The sequence below is a fragment of the Carcharhinus amblyrhynchos genome, chromosome 20 (genome assembly GCF_965287045.1).
Source record: "Carcharhinus amblyrhynchos chromosome 20, sCarAmb.v2.hapA, whole genome shotgun sequence".
Classification (NCBI taxonomy): domain Eukaryota; kingdom Metazoa; phylum Chordata; class Chondrichthyes; order Carcharhiniformes; family Carcharhinidae; genus Carcharhinus; species Carcharhinus amblyrhynchos.
This window is the reverse complement of record NC_137343.1, coordinates 36,857,679-36,878,619: the sequence shown is the minus strand read 5'-3', so window position 1 is coordinate 36,878,619 and position 20,941 is coordinate 36,857,679. Positions and strand designations below refer to the sequence as shown.

Genomic DNA, 20,941 nt, shown 5'->3' with positions numbered 1-20,941 from the left:
GATAATTCTAGAATAAGTGAAAGAATTTGTTGCAGCAGCTTTCATAATGTATGAAATTCACTGCCTTTAAGAGATACATTTCCTTTTCTGTTTACTTGAATTGATTTTCTGCTTTAGCTAAGTACTTATCCTCACTTGCACTGGTAACTTTTTGCTATCTTCTGTCACACCTTTGCATGCATAATTGAGGACCAGTAATACTGCCAAAACTTAAATGAGTGACTTATATTTACTTGTTTATGCACAGATCAGGTTGTAATTTTTAACACTAAATGGTTTCTGAGAAGATATGGCACAGGAGGGTAGCTGGAAAACACATGGAGAAAGTTCTCCTCAATCACGATATAATGGATATTAAAAACCAAGCAGTAGCCCAGCCAACAACATAATATGAAGGCTCTCTAGGTCTCACCCATCACCCATGCATCTTTATATTCCCCGTATCACCTCATAGTTCCAATGCCATCTCTTGTCACTTCTAATGCCTCATACCATCCTATGCCTCTTCACATTCCCATGCCACGCTATATCACTTCCATGCCCCACACCCTATGTATCCTTCACAGCTATTCAACCAGTCTGCCCTATATACTGTTCTCAGGAGCTGTTAAATAGCGATTAGAATTATTTTAAAATCATTGGAAAACAACTGAACTTCCTACAATAAAAAAACTTGGAATTTAAACTCCTATCGTTGATACTGAACCAAAAATCAAAGGGAAAGAAAGAGTAGTAATCTTTTAAGTGCCTCTGGCATTTGTAAACAAACAAAAAATCACATCAAAGAACTATTTGTGATGACTTTAACGAGGCCCACAATTTGGACCTCTTAGAATATAAGCTCCCCGAATAAGGCAGTAATGGCTTGTCCAATCAGGGAGCCCTGCCTGTGTAAATAATGTGAAGTGTCAAGGTTATTGGCACTCCAGGTTTACACTCTGTATGAGGTCATACCTGTTTGAGTATTGCTGACTATGTAAATAAATCTAAGCATGGTGAAGGGACACTGGCCTCAGAGGAGTTATTTTACTATTCTCTTACAGGTTCAGAAAAGTTTCAACAGATCATGGATGAATAAAAGTACTGCTGAATTAAAGCTCTTGAAACCCAGTCAAGCATTTATGATGCTGACTTTTATCTGTGATAACAAATGCTCCACAGAAAGAACTGATATACATTTCTATTTCAAAACAGAGCGCCTGTCAATCAATAAAGGACAAGGAAGTAGGTGCAGACCATTTTTCAATCTTCAGAAGCAGGTTTTTTTCTAAAAAAACAACCAGATCTACCAGTTCAATTAAATCAGAGCACAATAACATGACAGCAGAGGACATTTCGTAAAACATTATGGTATTTTCTCCATTGGAGAAGTACAGTCATGCATGTGAATAATTACACAATGCTGGTCAATATAAGGATCAACTAGACTTGCAAGACAATTCTCAGTGATGAATCTGTGCATTAAAACCATACCTACATTACAATCCAGCACCTTATAGTGCACATGATGGCACAGTGATTAGCAATGCTGCCTCACAGCACCAGAGACCCGGGTTCGATTCCTGACTTTGGTCACTGTCTATGTGGAGTCTGTACATTCTCCCTGTGTCTGCATGGGTTTCCTCCAGGTGCTCCAGTTTCCTCCCACAGTCCAAAAGGCATGCTGATTAGGTGTACTGACCATGCTAAATTCTCCCTCAGTATACACAAACAGGTGCTTGAGAGTAGCGAATAGGGGATTTTCACAATAACTTCATCACAATGTTACTTGTGGCACTAATAAGTAAACTTTAAACTTTTAAAATATTTGAGGGGGGGGAAATATTTTATACTTATCTTTTAGAATCTTCTAACTCCTCAGAAGGGTTTTCAATTTCTTATTCAACTCTTAAATGCAGTGTGCTTTTAATAGGCTTCTAAAACTGCACCACCAAACAAAAATGGTGTATTGAAAATAGCTAACCTGACCTCAGAGTGCACATTTTTGCAAATTAGGCATTCACAGCTCACACAAAAGTCAGAGGAAAATGGTGTGGTGCCGGAAGAATCAGGTTTCATAAGAACATAAGAAATAGGAGCAGGAGTAGGCCATCTAGCCCTTCGAGCCTGCCCCGCCATTCAATAAGATCATGGCTGATTTGTTGTGGCTCAGTTCCACATTCCCGCCCTCTCCCCATAACCCTTAATCCCCTCGCTTATCAAAAACCCATCAACCCGCATCTTAAAAATATTTAGCGAGGCAGCCTCCACCACTTCAACAGACAGAGAATTCCAGAGATTCACCACCCTTTGAGTGAAGAAGTTCCTCCTCAACTCCGTTCTAAACCGCCCCCCCTTTATCTTGAGGCTGTGCCCTCTAGTCCTACCGTCCTTTCTGAGCGGGAAGAGTCTCTCCACCTCTATCCTATCCATCCCATTCATCATCTTATACGTCTCAATGAGATCTCCCCTCGTTCTTCTAAACTCTAACAAGTACAAGCCTAGTTTATTCAGTCTCTCCTCATAGTTCAACCCCCTCAACTCCGGTATCAGCCTAGTAAACCTCCTCTGCACTCCCTCCAAGGCCAAAACATCCTTGCGTAAGTGCGGCGACCAAAACTGCACACAGTACTCCAGCTGCGGCCTCACCAATGCCCTATACAGCTGCAGCAAGACCTCCCTACTTTTATATTCAATCCCCCTCGCTATGAAGGCCAGCATCCCATTCGCCTTCCTGACCACCTGCTGCACCTGCAAGCTGGGTTTTTGCGACTCATGCACAAGGACCCCGAGGTCCCTCTGCACCGTCGCCTGCTGCAGGTTTTCTCCACGTAAGTAATAATCCTTCCTACCATTATTCCTACCAAAGTGGACCACCTCGCACTTGCCAACATTAAATTCCATCTGCCATTTCCTGGCCCATTCGCCCAGCCTATCTAGATCCTTCTGTGGACTCTCACCACCCTCCGCGCAATTTGCCGTTCCACCAATCTTGGTGTCATCAGCAAATTTCGACACCATACACTCGGTTCCCTCCTCCAGATTTCCTCCAAGAAAGATCAAAAAGAAAATCGAATTTCCTCCAAACAAACTTCAAAGTGTGGCCATTTGCACACTAACACTCATGACTGCACCCAAATGGAAGTGGGGCTTGCAGTCCTGTTGTTCTATAAATAGACATGGCAATCATTTTGCATATAACAAAGCACTACAAACAGCAATGAAGTAAATGACTGTAAATGACTGAAGTAAATCTGTTGTGGCAATGTTGAATGAGGGATTGAACGTTGTACAGGACCCTGAAAGTTTTCCTTTGTAAAAGTATCATGGGATCCTGAATCCCAAAACAGGGCCTTGCTTAAAGGTCTCAACCTTAAGAAAATACAGCTCTCACTCTCCTTGTATCCTGAACTGTTGGACTAGATTAAAGTTCAATTTTTACATTTGCCCACAAAAATATTACAGATCACTGCCAGCCTGGGCTCACCACACCCCGGTCAGATTTCAAACAAGACACAGGCCTTAAAGTTGGTGGCAGCCTCTCTGCTACTGGGACAGGCAGGCGGCCAGCTGCTACATTATTCCAGCAACCCACAAGTTACATCTAGCCTGGGCTACAAACAGCATCTATTATCGACATTTTATGAGGATTTTACTAACTATGGGCAGTACGGTGGCACAGCGGTTACCACTGCTGCTTCACAGCGCCAAGGAACTGGGTTTGATTCCCTGCTTGGGTCACTGTCTGTGCGGAGTCTGCACATTCTCCCCATGTCTGTGTGGGTTTCCTCTGGGTATTCCGATTCCTCCCATATTCTAAAAGATGTGCTGGTTAGGTGCATTGATTCGAACAGGCGTCAGGCTGTGGCGACTAGGGGAATTTCATAGTAACTTCATTGCAGTGTTAATGTAAGGCTTACTTGTGACAAATAGATAAACCTTACCATACGATTATGAACATCAGAACTGTGCATCAAAAGTGTCAGTGTGATTCAAAGGAATTTAAACAAATGTTTCACTTGAATCTAAACTGCCTTTTTTCCCAATTATGATTTTCTTTAAGCTAACATTGTTGGATAGTAGTAAATACCCAAATTCCTTGGGGCATCTCTTAATTGGTTGTTGTAACTTTGAGAGAAAATCAGTGAATACCCATTCATGTGTATATTTGCAGTAATCTGACATTGAGGTTATGGGGCTATCAGGATATTAAGAACCAGTGACGTCCCTGTGATTATGTTTTAGCAGTTAACAGTACTTTGCCCTCTGTGGGCCATTTGCAAATAGCACGAACACAATTTTATTGTGGAGAAAATTGCTTTTAAAAGTAATTGATCAATGGGTTCATCAAAGTAAAATTTATTTCATGGTTCACATCCAAGGCCTATTGCTCATCTCTTGATATGTAAAATATATATTTCTCTTGAAATGGCAGTTGTTTAGGACATTGTGAAACCTGATTTATTAAACAACTCACTGAATATGCATTTGACTGCCACAGCCCTCACTAGTTGGGGCTCTTGCGCCTGGATGGTATCAGATGGTCCACAGTGGCAATTAAAATAAAAGCTGCAACAGCCTCATAGGTTAGAAGCTCACTCAAAATTTTTTATCAACTAATGATAATGAGTTGTTCGTTTGGTCCTGCAGCTTCTCATCAAGGAATATGAGTCACCGTCAAACAACTGTTCACAAAAGCGAAGAGAAAATAATGGTCAAGGCAGTCAAAGCTAATGCTTGTTTTTCAATTATGCAAGTTAGTTCATAGTGTATGAAAATGCTGAAGTTGCAAAGAGGCTAATTAAATTCCTGTGCATTGAAGATTAGCAGTCATCTGCATGGAAAGATGGCAAACATAATTCCAGTTCACCTTTTGCTTGCATTAAGCATATATGCACTGTGTACAAATTTGATGTCATTTTTGCCAAAGTAACAATGGCTGCACTTCTAAAATAGTCATTATCTGTTATAGGCTTAACTATCATTCCTGAGAAGATAACCAAGTCAAATCTGCTGAATTAAAAGACAATATAAGTCTATAAAGGAACATGCATTGTTCACTATCCATAGGGTCTACCTAAATCTCAGATGCCTTCAGTTGAGCAGCTCAACTGAAACAAGACAGGTTGAGAGATATGTTTCCAAGTTTTGCAAGGTTAAAAAGCTATTTTTGCGTCTGTTAAACTTAACTTTATCAATGAAGTAAGTGCTTTGGTCTATCCCTAAAAACAAACAGGACCAGACACAATGTGCCTCAGGTTCCAAGTGACCTGCCCCACCAACTGAATGGTGGCCAAGTAGAACTACCAGCTGTCCACAGAGCATGCATAGTCCCTATCCAGACACATGAAGTGAGGTATTGACACATTTAAAGGATCATCAATATGTGTCTGTCTCAGCTGAGGGCCAATTCTACAGCTCTCAAGAGAAAAGAGCCAATTGCCTCAGTTATTGATTATTGATATAGTCTGTACTTCCAGGGCCTTTACCACACCCAGAATGGTGGTAGGTCCCATTGCAATAGGCAGGAATGTGACAGGCTGTGTGACTTATCCGCATGACTTACACTACTGCACCTTTTCAACTTTTGGATGTGCATGCAATTTCTGACACTTTATTCACAGCAGAATCAGTATCCACATCCCACCTGATAATCCTGGGTCCTGATTATAACGTAGATTGAACGAATGGGTTTTGAATTAGTTGAAATTCCGTTCCCTTAGCTGGCATTGTACTCCCAACAATTTTTCTGGTGGGTATCTTCATTGTGATGATCATAGTACGATTGACATAAATATAAAACATATATTGCCTTTTTGAGTTTAAGGGGAATATTTAAAAATTCAGCTTTATACTCCAGGTAGTCGGTGTGTCTAGGAAACATTTAGGTCAGATGCTGGGAGAGCAGGATATTACTCATTTTAATCATGTTTACTTAGGAGAGAGCTAATGGATTTTGTTTAGAGATGAAGATTTTCCCTGGAGTTTTTGACTAGATTGATAAACAGGGTCATGTGATAATGTGGTTAATAGGAGGAGCTAGGTTTGTCAAAGGGAAAACAGCTTTTCAGTTCTTGCTGGGGTTTGTTTAAAGACAGAATTCTACAAGCTGTTCTGAAACTCATTTTCTTTCTCTGAAAGCTTCAAGACTGTCTCACAGACTAGTCAACCAAAAGCCTGACATAGTCATACTCACCAAATCAAACATTACCAGCAATGTTCCAGGCACCACCTTCATTATCCCTGCGTATATCCTGTCCCATCAGTGGGCAGACCCAGCAGAGGTGGCAGCACAGCAAGATAGAGTCAGGACAAATTTTCCATTGGAGTCAGCAATATTGATTCCAGATCTCCTTGAAGTCTCATGGCATCAAGTCAAACACAGGAAAGAAAATGCCCTGATCAGTACTACTCCATGTTGAAAATCATTTGGAAGAGTCACTGGGGGTGACAAGGACACAATGCACTCTAGATGGGGGACTTCAATACCCATCAGCAAGGGTGGCTTGCTTGCACCACTACTGACTGAGTTGGCCAAGTCCTAAACATCATAGGTATTAGTCTAAGTTTATGGTGGGTGTTAAGAGAACCAATAAGAGGTAAAAACTTAGTTAACTGCATAGTGCAGAGTATTTGTAGGAGTGACCAATGAGTAGTCCTTTTGAAAACAAAATCCTATATTCACATTGAGGATCCTCTCCATCATGTTGTGTAGCACTACCACCATGCTAAATGCGATAGATTTTGAACAGATCTAACTACTCAAAACTAGGTATCCATGAGGCGCTGCAGGCCATAAGTAACAGCAGAATGGTATTCAAGCACAAAATGTCACCTCACGGCTCAGAACAAGTTGGGGACCAACACTGTTTCAACAAAGAATGCTGGAAGACACGCCAGGAGCAACACCAGACATACCTAAAAATGGGATTTCAGTCTGGTGAAACTACAATACAGGACTACTTGTGTGCCAAACAGCATAAGCAGCACAGGTGTGCGACAGAGCAAAACAATCCCAAAACCAACAGATCAGATCTAACTCTGCATTTCTGCCACATCTAGTCGTGAATGGTGATGGACACTTAAACAACTCACCGGAGGAGGAGACTCTACAAATATCTTCATCCTCAATGATGGAGGAACCCAGCACGTCAGTGCAAAAGACAAGGCTGAAGCATTCACAACAACCTTCAGCCAGAAGTACTGGATGATCCATTTCAGCCTCCTCCTGAGATCCCCAGGGTCACAAACGTCAATATTCAGTAATCTGATTTACTCCACATGATATCTAAAAAGAGTTGAAGATGAATACTGCAAAGGGCATGATCACTGACAACATTCCAGCAAAGCTGATGAGGATCCGAACATATGAACATACGAACGAGGAACAGAAGTAGGCCATTCTGCTCCTCAAGCCTGCTCCACCATTTAATACAATCATGACTTGTGTTTCAGAACTAGCTACACCCCTAAACAGGCTGTTACAGGATGGATGCAACACTGACATCTCCCCAGCAATGTGGAAAATTGTCTAATTGTGTCTTGCCCACAAAAAGCAGGACAAATCCAACCTAGCTAATTGCTACTCCGTCAATTTACATGTGATCATCTGTGAAGTTATCTGGGTTTTTGACAGTTCTATCAAGCAGTATTTAACAGCAATAACCCACTCACTGATACTCAGTTTGGGTTCCACCAGTTCAGCTCCTGACTTCATTCCAGCCTTCAAGCCAAACATGGTTCAAGATGCATAAACTGAGAAGGTGAGATAACAGTGACTGTATTAGAACATACAATCCCTATAGTACAGAAGGAGGGCATTCGGCCCATCGAGTCTGCACCAACCACAACCCCAACCAGGCCCTATCTGTGTAACCCCACATATTCACCCCAATAACCCCCTTGACACCCTAAGGGTCAATTTAGCATAGCCACTCAATCTGAGTGAATGTGTTGGGGTGAGTATGAGTCTACCTTATGTTCAGTCTCAGATTTCTCACTCACTCTCACACCCACCCACATATACTGACCCTCTACACTCTGGTCATATTACTTACTCTTTTTTAACAGAATAACTTATTGCTACAACATTGTTTTTAATCAGTAATGATATTGAAGGTTAAAACCTCAACTGTTTTTGAAATTCAATTTATTGTTGTGTCAAACCTTATCTTTTCTAAATTTACTCAGCAGCCCCCTCAGTGAGAAAAATATGTGAATGTGCCCCCCCCCGCACCTGACCAAGAAGACTGGATAAGGGCAGCTGATGCATGGTAACGCTACCACCTGCAAATTCCCCTTCAAACCGAAGGGGAATTTGCAGGTGGTAGTGTTATACTCATTCAGTCTCTTGCACTCACTTCCACACATTCATTCAGTTTCTTGCACTCACCTCCACACATTCATTCAGTTTCTCGCACTCACCTCCACACACACAGTCTCTCGCACTCATCTTCATACCGTCACTCATTCTTAGTGCACTGCTAAAAACCAAGATGCAACTCATTCAACAAAATGTGACTTCTAAAATGTCTTTTTACAGCACGACTAACAGAGTAAATGGCAAGTTTTCATCATACAGTCATATGGTCATAGAGGTTTACATCATGGAAACAGGCCCTTTGGCCCAACTTGTCCATGCTGCCCCTTTTTATAAATCACTAAGCGAGTCCCAATTGCCTGCATTTGGCCCATTTCCCTCTATACCCATATTATCCACGTAACTGTCTAAATGCTTTTTAAAAGACAAAATTGTACCTGCCTCTACTACTACATCTGGTAGCTTGTTCCAGAACTCACCACCCTGTCTGTGGAAAAACTGCCTCTATGGACCCTTTTGTATCTCTCCCCTCTTACCTTAAACCTATGCCCTCTAGTTTTCGACTTCCCTACCTTTGGGAAAAGATGTTGACTATCTAGTTGATCTATGCCCTTCATTATTTTGTAGACCTCTATAAGATCACCCCTAAGTCTCCTATGCTCCAGGGAAAAAAGTCCCTGTTTATCCAGCCTCTCCTTATAACTCAAACCATCAAGTCCTGGTAGTATCCTAGTAAAGCTTTTCTGCACTTTTTCTAGTTTAATAGTATCTATTCTATAATAGGGTATAAGTTCAGTCATTTCTATTCGGGGATGGTGAGGAGGGACACCATTTGGGCTGCGACAGCAACTCCTGGAGTTATGCATTTAATTCTGTATGTGTGGACTCCAGGGGCAGAATTTTCCAATCCTGCTGAAGTCAATGGACTTTTGAATGGCTCGCTGCATTTTACGGCCCCACCCTTGCTGTGACAAGGCCTTAAAGTTCCACCCCAGAAGTTGCTGCCACTCTGAGAGGTGTGATGACGATAAACATTGATGGTTTTGCTATCATTAATATCACAAAATTTAGGATGATATATTCCTCTCAGTGTCAATTTAAGCTGTCAAAAGTAATTGCTGAAAAACAGAGACATGACATTGAATAGATGTTTTGGAGCTTTGCTTGATTAGCTTTGTAAATCAAAGAGCTGTTACTCAGAGGTTTCCCCTCAGGAGATTAAATGGATGGTAGTCTGCCTGTTGGGGTAAACTGCATGCAATCGATGGAAAGGACAGGATTATTTGGCTGACTTTGGTTTAGCTTTCATGTAAAATGGATCATTTACTATTTATATTATCTTTTTAAGGCTGCAGTTTACTTATCTGAAACGCCATATGAATTTATCGACTACAGAATACAGGGCACTCAATCTTCCAACATAAAAAACTCCATGCTAACTCAATAGCTTGTCTTTAAGTAAATTGTTAAGTTTATTCTTTAACTCTTCATAAAATAAAAGCAGAAGTAATGGGCTGCATTTTATATGGCCTGACTGGAGAAGGAGGGGCAAGTAAAATAGGATGAATGTCAACCCCACCATCTTTCCCACCCAGCACCAAGCTCACCCTCATAAAACGGGGAGGGGAAGGTTGCTAAAGTAGGCAGCCCACCTACCATATTGAATTAAATAACCAAGGGTAAATGGAGCTGGTAAACAAGCCAATTAACCCCAATAATGTTCCGCCCATTTCAAGCACAGTTGGCATGGACAGTTGTGCATGAGTGGCAGGCGTTTTTTCAAAAAATCCTTTTTAAAGGGACAGAAAGGAAGAAAGGGGGCCATCTTTGTGAGGTTCTGTGAGGCTCCTTCTTCTTGGGCCTACTTGCAGTGCCAACAGTGCCCGCTAATGCGCTGCCAGGTTTGAGGGAGCAGCCAGCTAATCCCATTAGCTGCCGAGTTAGCCTGCCTGCAATGCATTGTGGCTGTGTGGCTGGTTAGTGTTAAGCATGTTGACTCAGCGCCAGTCTTGATTCTGCTGAGGGGGGGGATAGCAGGGGAACAATCTGTCTACACCCCTCCCTGTCTATGGGTATCAAGTGTTTAGGAAGGATAGACGGGAGGAAATAGGGGGGGTGTTAGCTCTGCTGATTAAGGATAGTATCAGGGTGCTAGTAAGGGAAGATATAGGCACCAAAGAGCAGAACGTGGAATCGTTGTGGGTGGAGATTAGGAACAGCAAGGGGAGGAAGACGCTGGTGGGTGTCATCTATAGGCCCCCAAATAATGACCTTGAGGTGGGGCGGGCTATAAACGCGCAAATAAATGCTGCGTGCAGGAATGGAACGGCCATAATTATGGGGGATTTCAATCAACAAATTGATTGGTCGACCCATGTTGGACGCGGTGGGCTTGAGGAAGAGTTCTTGGAATGCTGCCGGGATAGTTTCCTTGAGCAGTGTGTGTTGGAGCCGACGAGGGAGCGGGCTATCTTAGATCTGGTGTTATGTAATGAGGCAGGTAGAATTAGGGACCTTGTGGTGAAGGATCCTCTTGGGAAGAGTGATCATTGTATGGTGGAGTTTCTGATGCAGATGGAGGAGGAGAAAGTAGCATCCCGGACCTGTGTCCTTTGTTTGAACAGAGGGGAGTATGATAGGATGAGAGAAGAATTGGTGAATGTAGATTGGGGGTGCAGATTGGGAGGTAGGTCTGCTGAGGAACAGTGGAGGATCTTTAAGGAGATCTTTCTTGGTACTCAGCAGAAATTTATTCCGATGGTAAAGAAGGGTCGTAGGAGAGGAGATAATCAGCCGTGGATAACGAAGGAGACAAAGGAGAGTATTAAAAGCTGATGCGTTTAGAGTGGCTAAGAGTAGTGGGTGAGAAGAGGATTGGGAGAGGTTTAAATATCAACAAAGAATGATGAAGAAGTTGATAAAGAAAGGAAGGATAAACTATGAATCTAGGCTAGCGCTAAATATAAAAAAGGATAGTAAGAGTTTTTGTAAATATATAAAAAGGAGAAGGCTGGCTAGGGTGAATGTTGGACCCTTAGAGGATGAGAGGGGGGATTTAGTGGTGGGGGATGAGGAAATGGCTGAGGCCTTGAATAAGTTTTTTGCTTCGGTCTTCACGGAGGAGGACGCAAATAGTTTGCCGGGTGTTAACGATGGAAAGATAGTAGGAGTGGAGGGCCTGAATGAGATCATTGTCACTAGAGAGGCAGTGCTCGACAGACTAGAGGGACTGATGGTGGACAAGTCCCCAGGACCGGATGGAATGCATCCAAGGGTTCTGAAGGAAATGGCAGAGGTGATAGTGGATGCCTTGATGATTATTTTCCAAACCTCGCTGGATTCCAGGGAAGTGCCGGAAGATTGGAAAACGGCTAATGTTACGCCACTGTTTAAAAAGGGTAGCAGGCAAAAGACAGGGAATTATAGGCCGGTTAGTTTAACGTCTGTTGTAGGAAAAATGCTTGAATCCGTAATCAAAGAGAAAATGGCGAGGCAACTTGAGGAGAATTGTTTGATAGAGCAGACGCAGCACGGTTTCGTTAAGGGGAAGTCGTGTCTGACAGATTTATTGGAATTCTATGAGGATGTGTCTAGTGCAGTGGATAGAGGGGAACCGGTGGATGTGGTGTTTCTCGATTTTCAGAAGGCATTTGATAAGGTGCCGCACAAAAGGTTGTTACAGAAGGTTAGGAGGCATGGGGTTGGGGGTAGGGTGTTAGCGTGGATAGGGGATTGGCTGTCAAATAGGAGGCAGAGAGTAGGTGTCAATGGGTGCTATTCGGATTGGCGGTTGGTGACTAGTGGAGTGCCCCAGGGATCGGTGCTGGGGCCTCAGCTATTTATCATTTATATAGATGATCTGGAGGAGGGAGCCGAGTGTAAGGTGTCGAAATTTGCTGATGACACAAAGATAAGTGGAACAGCAAATTGTGCGGAGGGCGTGGAAAGTCTGCAGAGGGACCTAGATAGGCTGAGCGAGTGGGCGAGGACCTGGCAGATGGAATACAATGTTGGCAAGTGTGAGGTTATCCACTTTGGTAGGAATAATGGTAGGAAGGACTACTACTTACAGGGCGAAAAGCTGCAGCATGTTACGGTGCAGAGGGACCTGGGGGTCCTTGTGCAGAGTTGCAAAAACCCAGCCTACAGGTGCAGCAAGTGGTCAGGAAGGCAAATGGGATGCTGGCCTTCATAGCGAGGGGGATTGAATATAAAAGTAGGGGGGTCTTGCTGCAACTGTACAGGGCACTGGTGAGGCCACAGCTGGAGTAGTGTGTGCAGTTTTGGTCGCCGCACTTACGCAAGGATATTTTGGCCTTGGAGGGAGTGCAGGGGAGGTTCACTAGGCTGATACCAGAGTTGAGGGGGTTGAGCTATGAGGAGAGGCTGAATAGACTGGGCTTGTACTCGTTAGAGTTTAGAAGGATGAGGGGAGATCTCATTGAGACGTGTATAATGATGAAAGGGATGGATAGGGTAGAGGTGGAGAGGTTCTTCCCACTTAGAAAGGACAGCATGACTAGAGGGCACAGTCTCAAGATAAGGGGGGTGCAGTTTAGAACAGAGTTGAGGAGGAACTTCTTCACTCAAAGGGTGGTGAATCTCTGGAATTCTCTGCCCGTTGAATGGTGGAGGCTACCTTGCTAAATATATTTAAGATGCGGGTAGATAGGTTTTTGGTAGGCAAGGGGATTAAGGGTTATGGGGAGAAAGCGGGAAAGTGGAACTGAGCCACGACAGATCAGCCATGATCTTATTGAATGGCGGGGCAGGCTCGAAGGGCTAGATGGCCTACTCCTGCTCCTATTTCTTATGTTCTTATGTCCTGTAAAATGCTGCCCATAGAAATGTTTGACAAAACTTTTCTTGAAGAAGTTGACGAGTTTTCTATCATCTTCATCACCATTTGGTGAACAAATCCATTGCAACATAAGCTGCTCGGTCAACTCAGTTTACACAAAGTCAACAGGTCTTTTAATAATAAAATTGCATTTGTGAGTAAGTATGACCTTGCAGTATATATTTTTACAAAACATATATATAGATACCCTCAAGGCTATTACTAAAATTTACAAAACTGAACAAAGATCCTTAAAATGGCTGAAATTGTGTCTATTTGTGCCCTCAGGGAGCTACTTTGCTCAATCTTCGTTATTGCTGAAGCACTGCTATCATCTGGGGTCCGTACAGCACAAATTGAAAGGGAGTTACACAAAAGCCATTTGTATTTGCTAACCCAGTCTGACCAGCAGAAACAGAATGTCTCCCAAGATAAAGATCTCTCAAACATGTCTTTTAACTCATTATGGCTGAGATGTTATTAGCCTGGAACACAAAGCCAATTTCCAGACACTGGATAAACATTCTTTTTTGAAGACATTGTGGAGAGGTAAAGTCATTTGCCATGGGCCTCTGGGTATAAAGGGTGCTGCACAACCAAGAATCTCTCTCTCTCTCTGACCCCATGAACAAGCTACAACATTGGTGACCATCGTCAGCGACGATGAGCACGAGTAGTGCCACCACATCGAGAAGGAAGGAAGACCAGGGTCAGAGTGCCAGACTAGACTAAGCAGAGGACGACCAAGACCAGCTCATAGATAAAGGCCAATATCTGTTTGGGTATTCGCCAGTCACGAAAGTTAAGTCAAGTCTTGTATTGGACTTGAACTCTAGTAATCTCTGTAGGATAACTTATTGTTGATTGGGTGGGTGATTATTGATTGTGTGTCTTAAATAAATATTGGTTGTACTAACAAGACGACTACTTGCAGTTATTTGTCCATCGTATAAGGATTAAAACAGACTGTGCGGCAGGCACAACAAGGAGTGTGAGGAAACATTTAGAAGGAATGTGCGAGGCAAGTTTTGTTTTACACAGAGAGTGGTGAATGTATGGAGCATACTGTTTAGGGAGGTGGTGCGAGCAGGTACGATCGCGGCATTTAAGGGGAACTAGACGAATACATGAATAGGATGGGAATGGAAGGATATGGACTCTGCGTGCGTACGTTTTTAGTTAAGGCCGGCATCATGATCGGCACAGGCTTCGCAGGCTGAATGGTCTGTTCCTGTAGTTTTCTTTGTTCTTGTATTGTTTACCATCTGACTGGCAGCCTCAGGGAAAAGGAGGTCTACCCAGTTTGAACACCTGGCCTCACCTACACCGCCTCTGCTTGAACTTCTGCACCATTGCCTACAAGACTGTCTCATCTCTGCATGCCTATCTCATTGCACGAAATCAACATCACTGGAAAAGTGAATTTTACAACATCAGTTTATAGCCCACCAACCTCCATGAAGGAATACCTCATTGAACTTTAATTCTGGAATCTGGAATCAGGTGAACCAATGTTTTGTTTTCTCTATGGTCTTTGTACTGTAAACCCTTCTTTTCTCTTTACTATCTGCGCATGGAGTCGACATTGCGACCCTCCTCCTGCATTTTCAGCGTGTGCAAATGAACTAACCTTTTGAGTTTGCTGTGGGACTATCAAAAGAAAGTTGGATCACTCCAAAACCGAGGGGTTGGGAAGTGTGCCACTGCTTATAAAGGAGGAAACAAATCAAAACACCTTTCCAGTTACAGACAGAGGAAAAATTAGTGCTGTTTAAATTAACCCCCCTTCTGACCCTAACACAGAGAACACAAAATAAGAGGATTTGAAAAAAGCTCTATATGCAATAGGCAAGTGGTATGCATTATCGCTGACTGTTTATAAAAACTGTTTCTAGTGTGCTTTTTCGATTACATGCAAACTCATGCCTCATCAAGAACAACATATTGTTTGTTATTGATGAAGACATCCAAAAGTCTGATAGCTGATTCTGCAGTTCAACCAGAAACTTGACCATGCTCCAAATGCACCCATGCCAGCAGCAGAGTGGCAGCCTATCCATGCCAGAATGCTCATGGAGCTACCAGGCAATGAGGGGCCAGCAGGGTGGGAGTAGGGCCAGTGGAGGGGAGGTGGGGTGGGGTGGGGGGGGGCGGGGGGTGAGCGTGCAGGGAGGTGCGGAAGCTGGGATAGCAACAGCTTTTAAAATCCTGCTGCATCTTTAATGGGAAGGCAAAATTTTAGCTCAAAGTCAAACTAATTCATTGTACAACTGCTCGAATGCCTTCTTCAATGAAGAATGCTGTCATTTACTTGGTGGAGCTGTCTACGACGAAAGCAATAATTTTCAAAGAACAAAATCGTGCAACAGTGACACTGGAGAGTATATAGGGCAGCAAGTGCCCGATCATTTCATGCTACCTCCTCTGTGCATGACTCATGAAAGGAAAACAGACAAAAACATTCTTAGCATTCAGGAAGAGTACCAAGAGCAGTGGGTACCGACTTAAAATAAGCCGATGATCTACAAGTACTATGCATATGGCAAACATTCAATTTCTAGGGTGCTGCCACATATTCTGGACAGCCTTCAAAGCATTCGGCCCATCTCTCACTCCTCCCCTAAATATTTGAAGCTACATCTCCAGCTTGACTTCTTTAAAGGATTAGGCTTCCTCACAGAGATTTCTGACATCCTCTTCCCCAGCAAACTTAGAACCGTTGGAATGTTCATGCTCATCTTTATATGTCAGATGAAATGTAGGTTTCACATAAAGATATTCCTCATGTTACTTCCTAATATTCAACAGGCTGTCTCTTCAGAAGAGAAGCCTGCACATAGTCAATCAGAACTGTACATTCTAATGTATCGGAACTTTGTATAGAACGAGAAACAATGGCCAGAGTTTTACATCCACTCAAGAACAGGCAGAGAGACAGGGAGTGAAGGGTGTAACATCAGGTGGCATGGGCAGGGGTGCTATCCCCATCACCTACCCATCTCTGATGGTGTAAGGGGCATCTATGAGTTAAAACGGGTGGAAGATCTGACTCCCCAGTCAGATAGGTAGACTCCTTGATCAGAGCAGTAGTAGTGTGGTGTGGACATTAAACAGATAATGTCAGCTCATTGTATTCCTTTGAGTTTTGTTATTTGGAAAATTAATAAGAATCTGAGCAGATTAGCAACAAACACTGAATCAGAACTGATGTTTGTAAAGGTTTGTTGTGTCAGTGTACAAACATCCATGAGCTACTCATCTAAAACTGAGATTAAATCCATCAAAAATGGGTGATGTGTGCTACTGTTGCTAAAGGGCAGACCAATAGTGACTCAGAGCACAGCATCAAACAAGCTCTGCAGTGCATACATGCTGCATATGTAGACGTTCCTTCTTCAGCAGGCTAAATTTAACGTCAGGAGGATCTTTCTCTTAACATCAGAAACCTTTCACATCAATTTTTAGTGTTCCGATTAGGTCCATTGCAATTCTGTTTCGAGTTGTAATTATTCAAGGCTTGTAGAGGACTCAAAGAGTGTGAGCCATCTATTTCCTGGTTTCATGGCATTTGGCAGCCAGATTATTTCTAGAATCACATTTAGTATCACCTCTCCTCAAAGTGGATGCCACTATGTCAACAAGAAAATTTCAACAGAAGCCTTAAAATCAAACTTCTCAGGATTGCAGCTATTAAACACATTCAGTTTCTGTTCATTCAGCAGCATCACACAGAAAATGAGGTCTGTCTGGTTCAATAAGGATACTCTGTTCAGAATGACTCCCCGTTTTCCAAAAATCATGGTTTGAACATGTGATGACTAAACATACTCCAAAGTCAATGTTTACCTACATTGATCCTTAGCCTGAACTCAGAACCTCATCATGAAAATCACAGACTATTCACATCGTATGTGATCTCATCATAATTTTCATAAAAGTGAAATGAAAAGAAAAAGATAAATCTTTGTTACTTGTCCTTATCCGTCACTCTTACTAAGCTCATGCTTGACATTGACAATATAGTATGGCCAGGCATACACAGGATAAAGATCACAATAAGTTAGCCTGTCATGTCTTAAATACATTAAAGTCAACCCCCACTTATGACATCAAACAGCACCCTACGACAAAATTATAAGGGGCTGGATTCTTCGATCTCACCCGCAGCTGCGATTCTTCGTTCTGCAGTGAACAGAGATTTGGCTGAGTGGCAAATTCTCTGTTCTCATTCATGGGGCAAGAGAGTTCTGGGTTGCATCTCCTCTTTTAACTGAAAAGAAAATGGAATGAGCGTTTCTTAACCACTGAAAATCAATTGAAGCGGTTTTGGATCTTACATATTACTGCAATATCGCAATTGTGGGAACAAGAATTTTCATTTCTCATCTCTTCTTTAGCTAACCTGCAAAATAACTTATATTGAGACATTACTTACCTGGTGATAATAGCTAAATGAGGGGGACTCATACAGGCTCCCATAAACAGTACCACATTCTCATGTCGAGTTTGTCTATATGCCATCACTTCCCTTTTGAAAAGTTTTAGATGGTCCTCATTGTCCCTTTCAATATCAATCAGACGGATTGCCACCTCTCCATGCCAACGACCATGGTAGACTTTGCCAAAGCGTCCTTTGCCTATCAGTTCTCCAATTTCTAGTTGCTCAAATGGAATGTCCCATTCCTGCAGGAAAATGCTGGTCTGACTTGCTTTTCGTGGAAAATTACGCGCGGACAACAACGAAAGGTTCATTTCCTCAAAATCATCTTCAGAACCATCTGACTTATAAGCTTCATCATTTGCATCTTCATTCTAAGAAAACAAAATGAATTTCAATTAATCAAGCAACTTGCATAATGGATTTTTGTTTTTTGAAACGTGTCACACAGTAGAGATTCTGAATGTGCTTGCTACATGGTACACACAATTAGCGTGAAGACCAAGTGGTTCCCACGTATTTTAAACAAGTAAATCCAAAATGCTCCACACAATGATGGCTAGTTTTTCAATTTGCTGTTTTTGCCTTTTATTATCATGTTTATCAATCCATCTCAATCTCCACCTCATTTATGTTTTATATTCACAATGAATGTGCAAGACTAATTTTAAACGATCAGGTTCAAGCAGGCAGCAGGCACCGCTACCTTCTGAAGGGCAATTAGGGATGGGTAGCAATTGTTAGCCTTACCATCAACACCTACATACCATGAAATAATTTTTTAAATGATACTTTCAGATAAAGAACTAACAGTTCAGCATTCACTGAAAGCCTTAATTATCAAACAGATGTTCAGCATTGTACTTATTTTATATCGTTTTGCTCATTTCAATATAAGGGTTGCACTGAATGTTCCTTTTTTTTGTGCAAACCTCCATCTTTGCCCAACACTCGAGCAAAAACATTTGCTGATACCCATTTCCTCAATAAATGTACAATAGAACAAGGCAATCTAGAATTTTTATCTCATACATCTTAATTTTTTTTCCATTTAGGTTGGCATTCGTTAAAATATGATCTTTTGGCCACCTCCTTTTTGTTCTTCTTACTTCTGATTTGGTATTGTGTTGTGTGATGCCAGTATGAAAGTATGAAATCCTTTGCCAGCTGTGTCAATGAAAACATAAACCTGTTTATTCTGATGCAAAATGGGTGTTAAATGGGTTCGCGATTACACTAAAAGAGCAGCCAGAAGAATTGCACACAAATATGTTAATATATACTTTGCAGTGTGTGTTTACTGACCATGAAAGCCAACACATTCCAAAGCCGTCCGTCACCTACAAAAGCATATTGTTGCTTTAGCTGTTGACTTCTCATCTACTGTACTTTCCTGCAAATAACCTCAATTTGGGGAATGCAGCAGTTCTTGTGAAGTTGTAATGTTTTCGCACAGAGGACACCGTGTGCAGAATGAATCATCAACAGCCAGCACAGTCAACCTGTTAACTCAGTGGTGCCTTATTTCACATCCTCAAGAACAGACTTCCTGCGTTACTGCTGTGTGCTCATTTTCTTACTGTCCCAATCAAGCAATCATTCTTGGTAACAGAAGGTTTCTGATTTCGACAATGGAAAGTGATGTGCCAGCACATTAATAGAGTTAGCCCTGTATTCTGGGCTATTGATTCTCTGCATGCCTGAAGGCAGGGAACCAGCAATTGTGGCAATCTAATTTAAAACACGCAAAGGAGTTTTTTTTTAATCTGACTATAGTTCATCATTTAAATCAGAGCAAATTTGCAAATACAGAGCGAGACTTAGATTTTCTATAAAATTTCAAAGAAAGTAGCGGGTGTCTTGTGGGGTTGCTCATTGACAGTCTTAGCCCAAGGGCACGATTCTAATGTTTTGCTGTTCGAATAGGCAAATCTAGATAATTGTTGCTATTTACAACCTGTTAAAGGTTATTAATAGCACCATGGCAACTGCTTGTAAATTTTAGTATACTGAATGATGACTGGCTTTCTGTTTTTAAGATGATTTTGCATCTTAACAATATGTTGCACTGCGGACATCACATACAGGATGTCAAAATGAGCGCAAGACCTTTGAAACGTATTACGGATGTTCCATGGCATTGTGAATTGAAGGTCCAGCTGCTTTATGCCAATAAATTATTCTCAATCAACTGTGATAGGCTAAGTATGGTAGAGGAAATGTGACAGGAATTAAGTGTCAGTAATAAACAATCATTTACTCATATTGAGATGAGGTTCTATACTCACAATAGTTTGGATGGTGATGTTTTAAGTACAGCAGTGTTTTAAACCACGGTTGAAACTCTCGGCTCTGGGATAGGCTGCCGGACAATCTGGCTGGCAGAAAACGGTGGAGGAAGGTATTGGGGATCTGATGTCTTCCTGTCAGTGTGGCATATTGCCAGTGGTGATAAAGTTGATGGCTTGGACAATGGTAGTTAAAAGCCACCTCCCGCCATGGGTATTTTCTGTAGGGTGATGAGCGAGTGAAACCTTGTGATCTGCCACTGGTTTCCTGCAGTGGGAGGGGTTCTTCATTTACAGGTACTCCATGGCTCCTCTTCCAGCAACAGGCTGTTGGGGCTCAGTGAGCAACACACCTACACCCCCTCCACACCTGGTGCTGGCGATCACCCCAACCTTACTTACCTATCTTCAAAGGCCCTGGGCTCTCGAGCACCGTCTCCCTGAAGCTGCAACCTCAGCAATGAGCATCAATAGCAGGGGCGTTGCTGTGGCTGTTAAACTGCTAGCCCTCTGATAGGGCTGGCAATTCCAAGGGATGGACCGCTGCCTTAATTGGAAGGCAAATATGGCAGTGGTATCTTCATAGGCTAGTGGCTGCAACATGCCGTCCCAGGCCCTACAGCTGGCTAAAGGAGGTTGGTTCCAGCTTTCAGTTCCAATGGTGCCATTTCCCCATTAATGGCTGAATTAATGGCTAATCGGATTGTAAAGTTAAAGTTTATTTATTTGTCACAAGTAGGCTTGCATTAACACTGCAATGAAGTTACTGTGAAAATCCCCTAGTGGCCACACTTCAGCACCGGTGCAGGTGCGCTAAGGGAGAATTTAGCATGGCCAGTACACCTAACCAGCATGTCTTTCGGCCTGCGGGAAGAAACCGGAGCACCCGGAAGAAACCCACGCAGACATGGGGAGAATGTGTAAATTCCACACAGAGAGTGACCCAAGCTGGGAACCCGGGTCCCTCGTGCTGTGAGGTAGCAGTGCTAACCACTGTCTGACCAGGTTGCCCCAGGTACATAGGTTTAGCTTCATCATGGTGCTGTTTGGTTTGAAGAAGTAAAAATATGAAGAAA

General features: G+C 42.5%; 1 protein-coding gene across 1 annotated transcript in view; it reads right to left on the bottom strand.

Annotated features, from left to right (window-relative positions):
• The window catches only part of ksr2 (kinase suppressor of ras 2), a 350,091-nt gene that overhangs the window by 82,224 nt on the left and 246,926 nt on the right, over positions 1-20,941 (bottom strand). Inside the window, exon 15 of the mRNA XM_080208702.1 lies at positions 17,575-17,951. Coding sequence (XP_080064828.1) covers positions 17,575-17,951 — 377 coding nt within the window. The remainder of the gene's footprint in view (positions 1-17,574; positions 17,952-20,941) is intronic.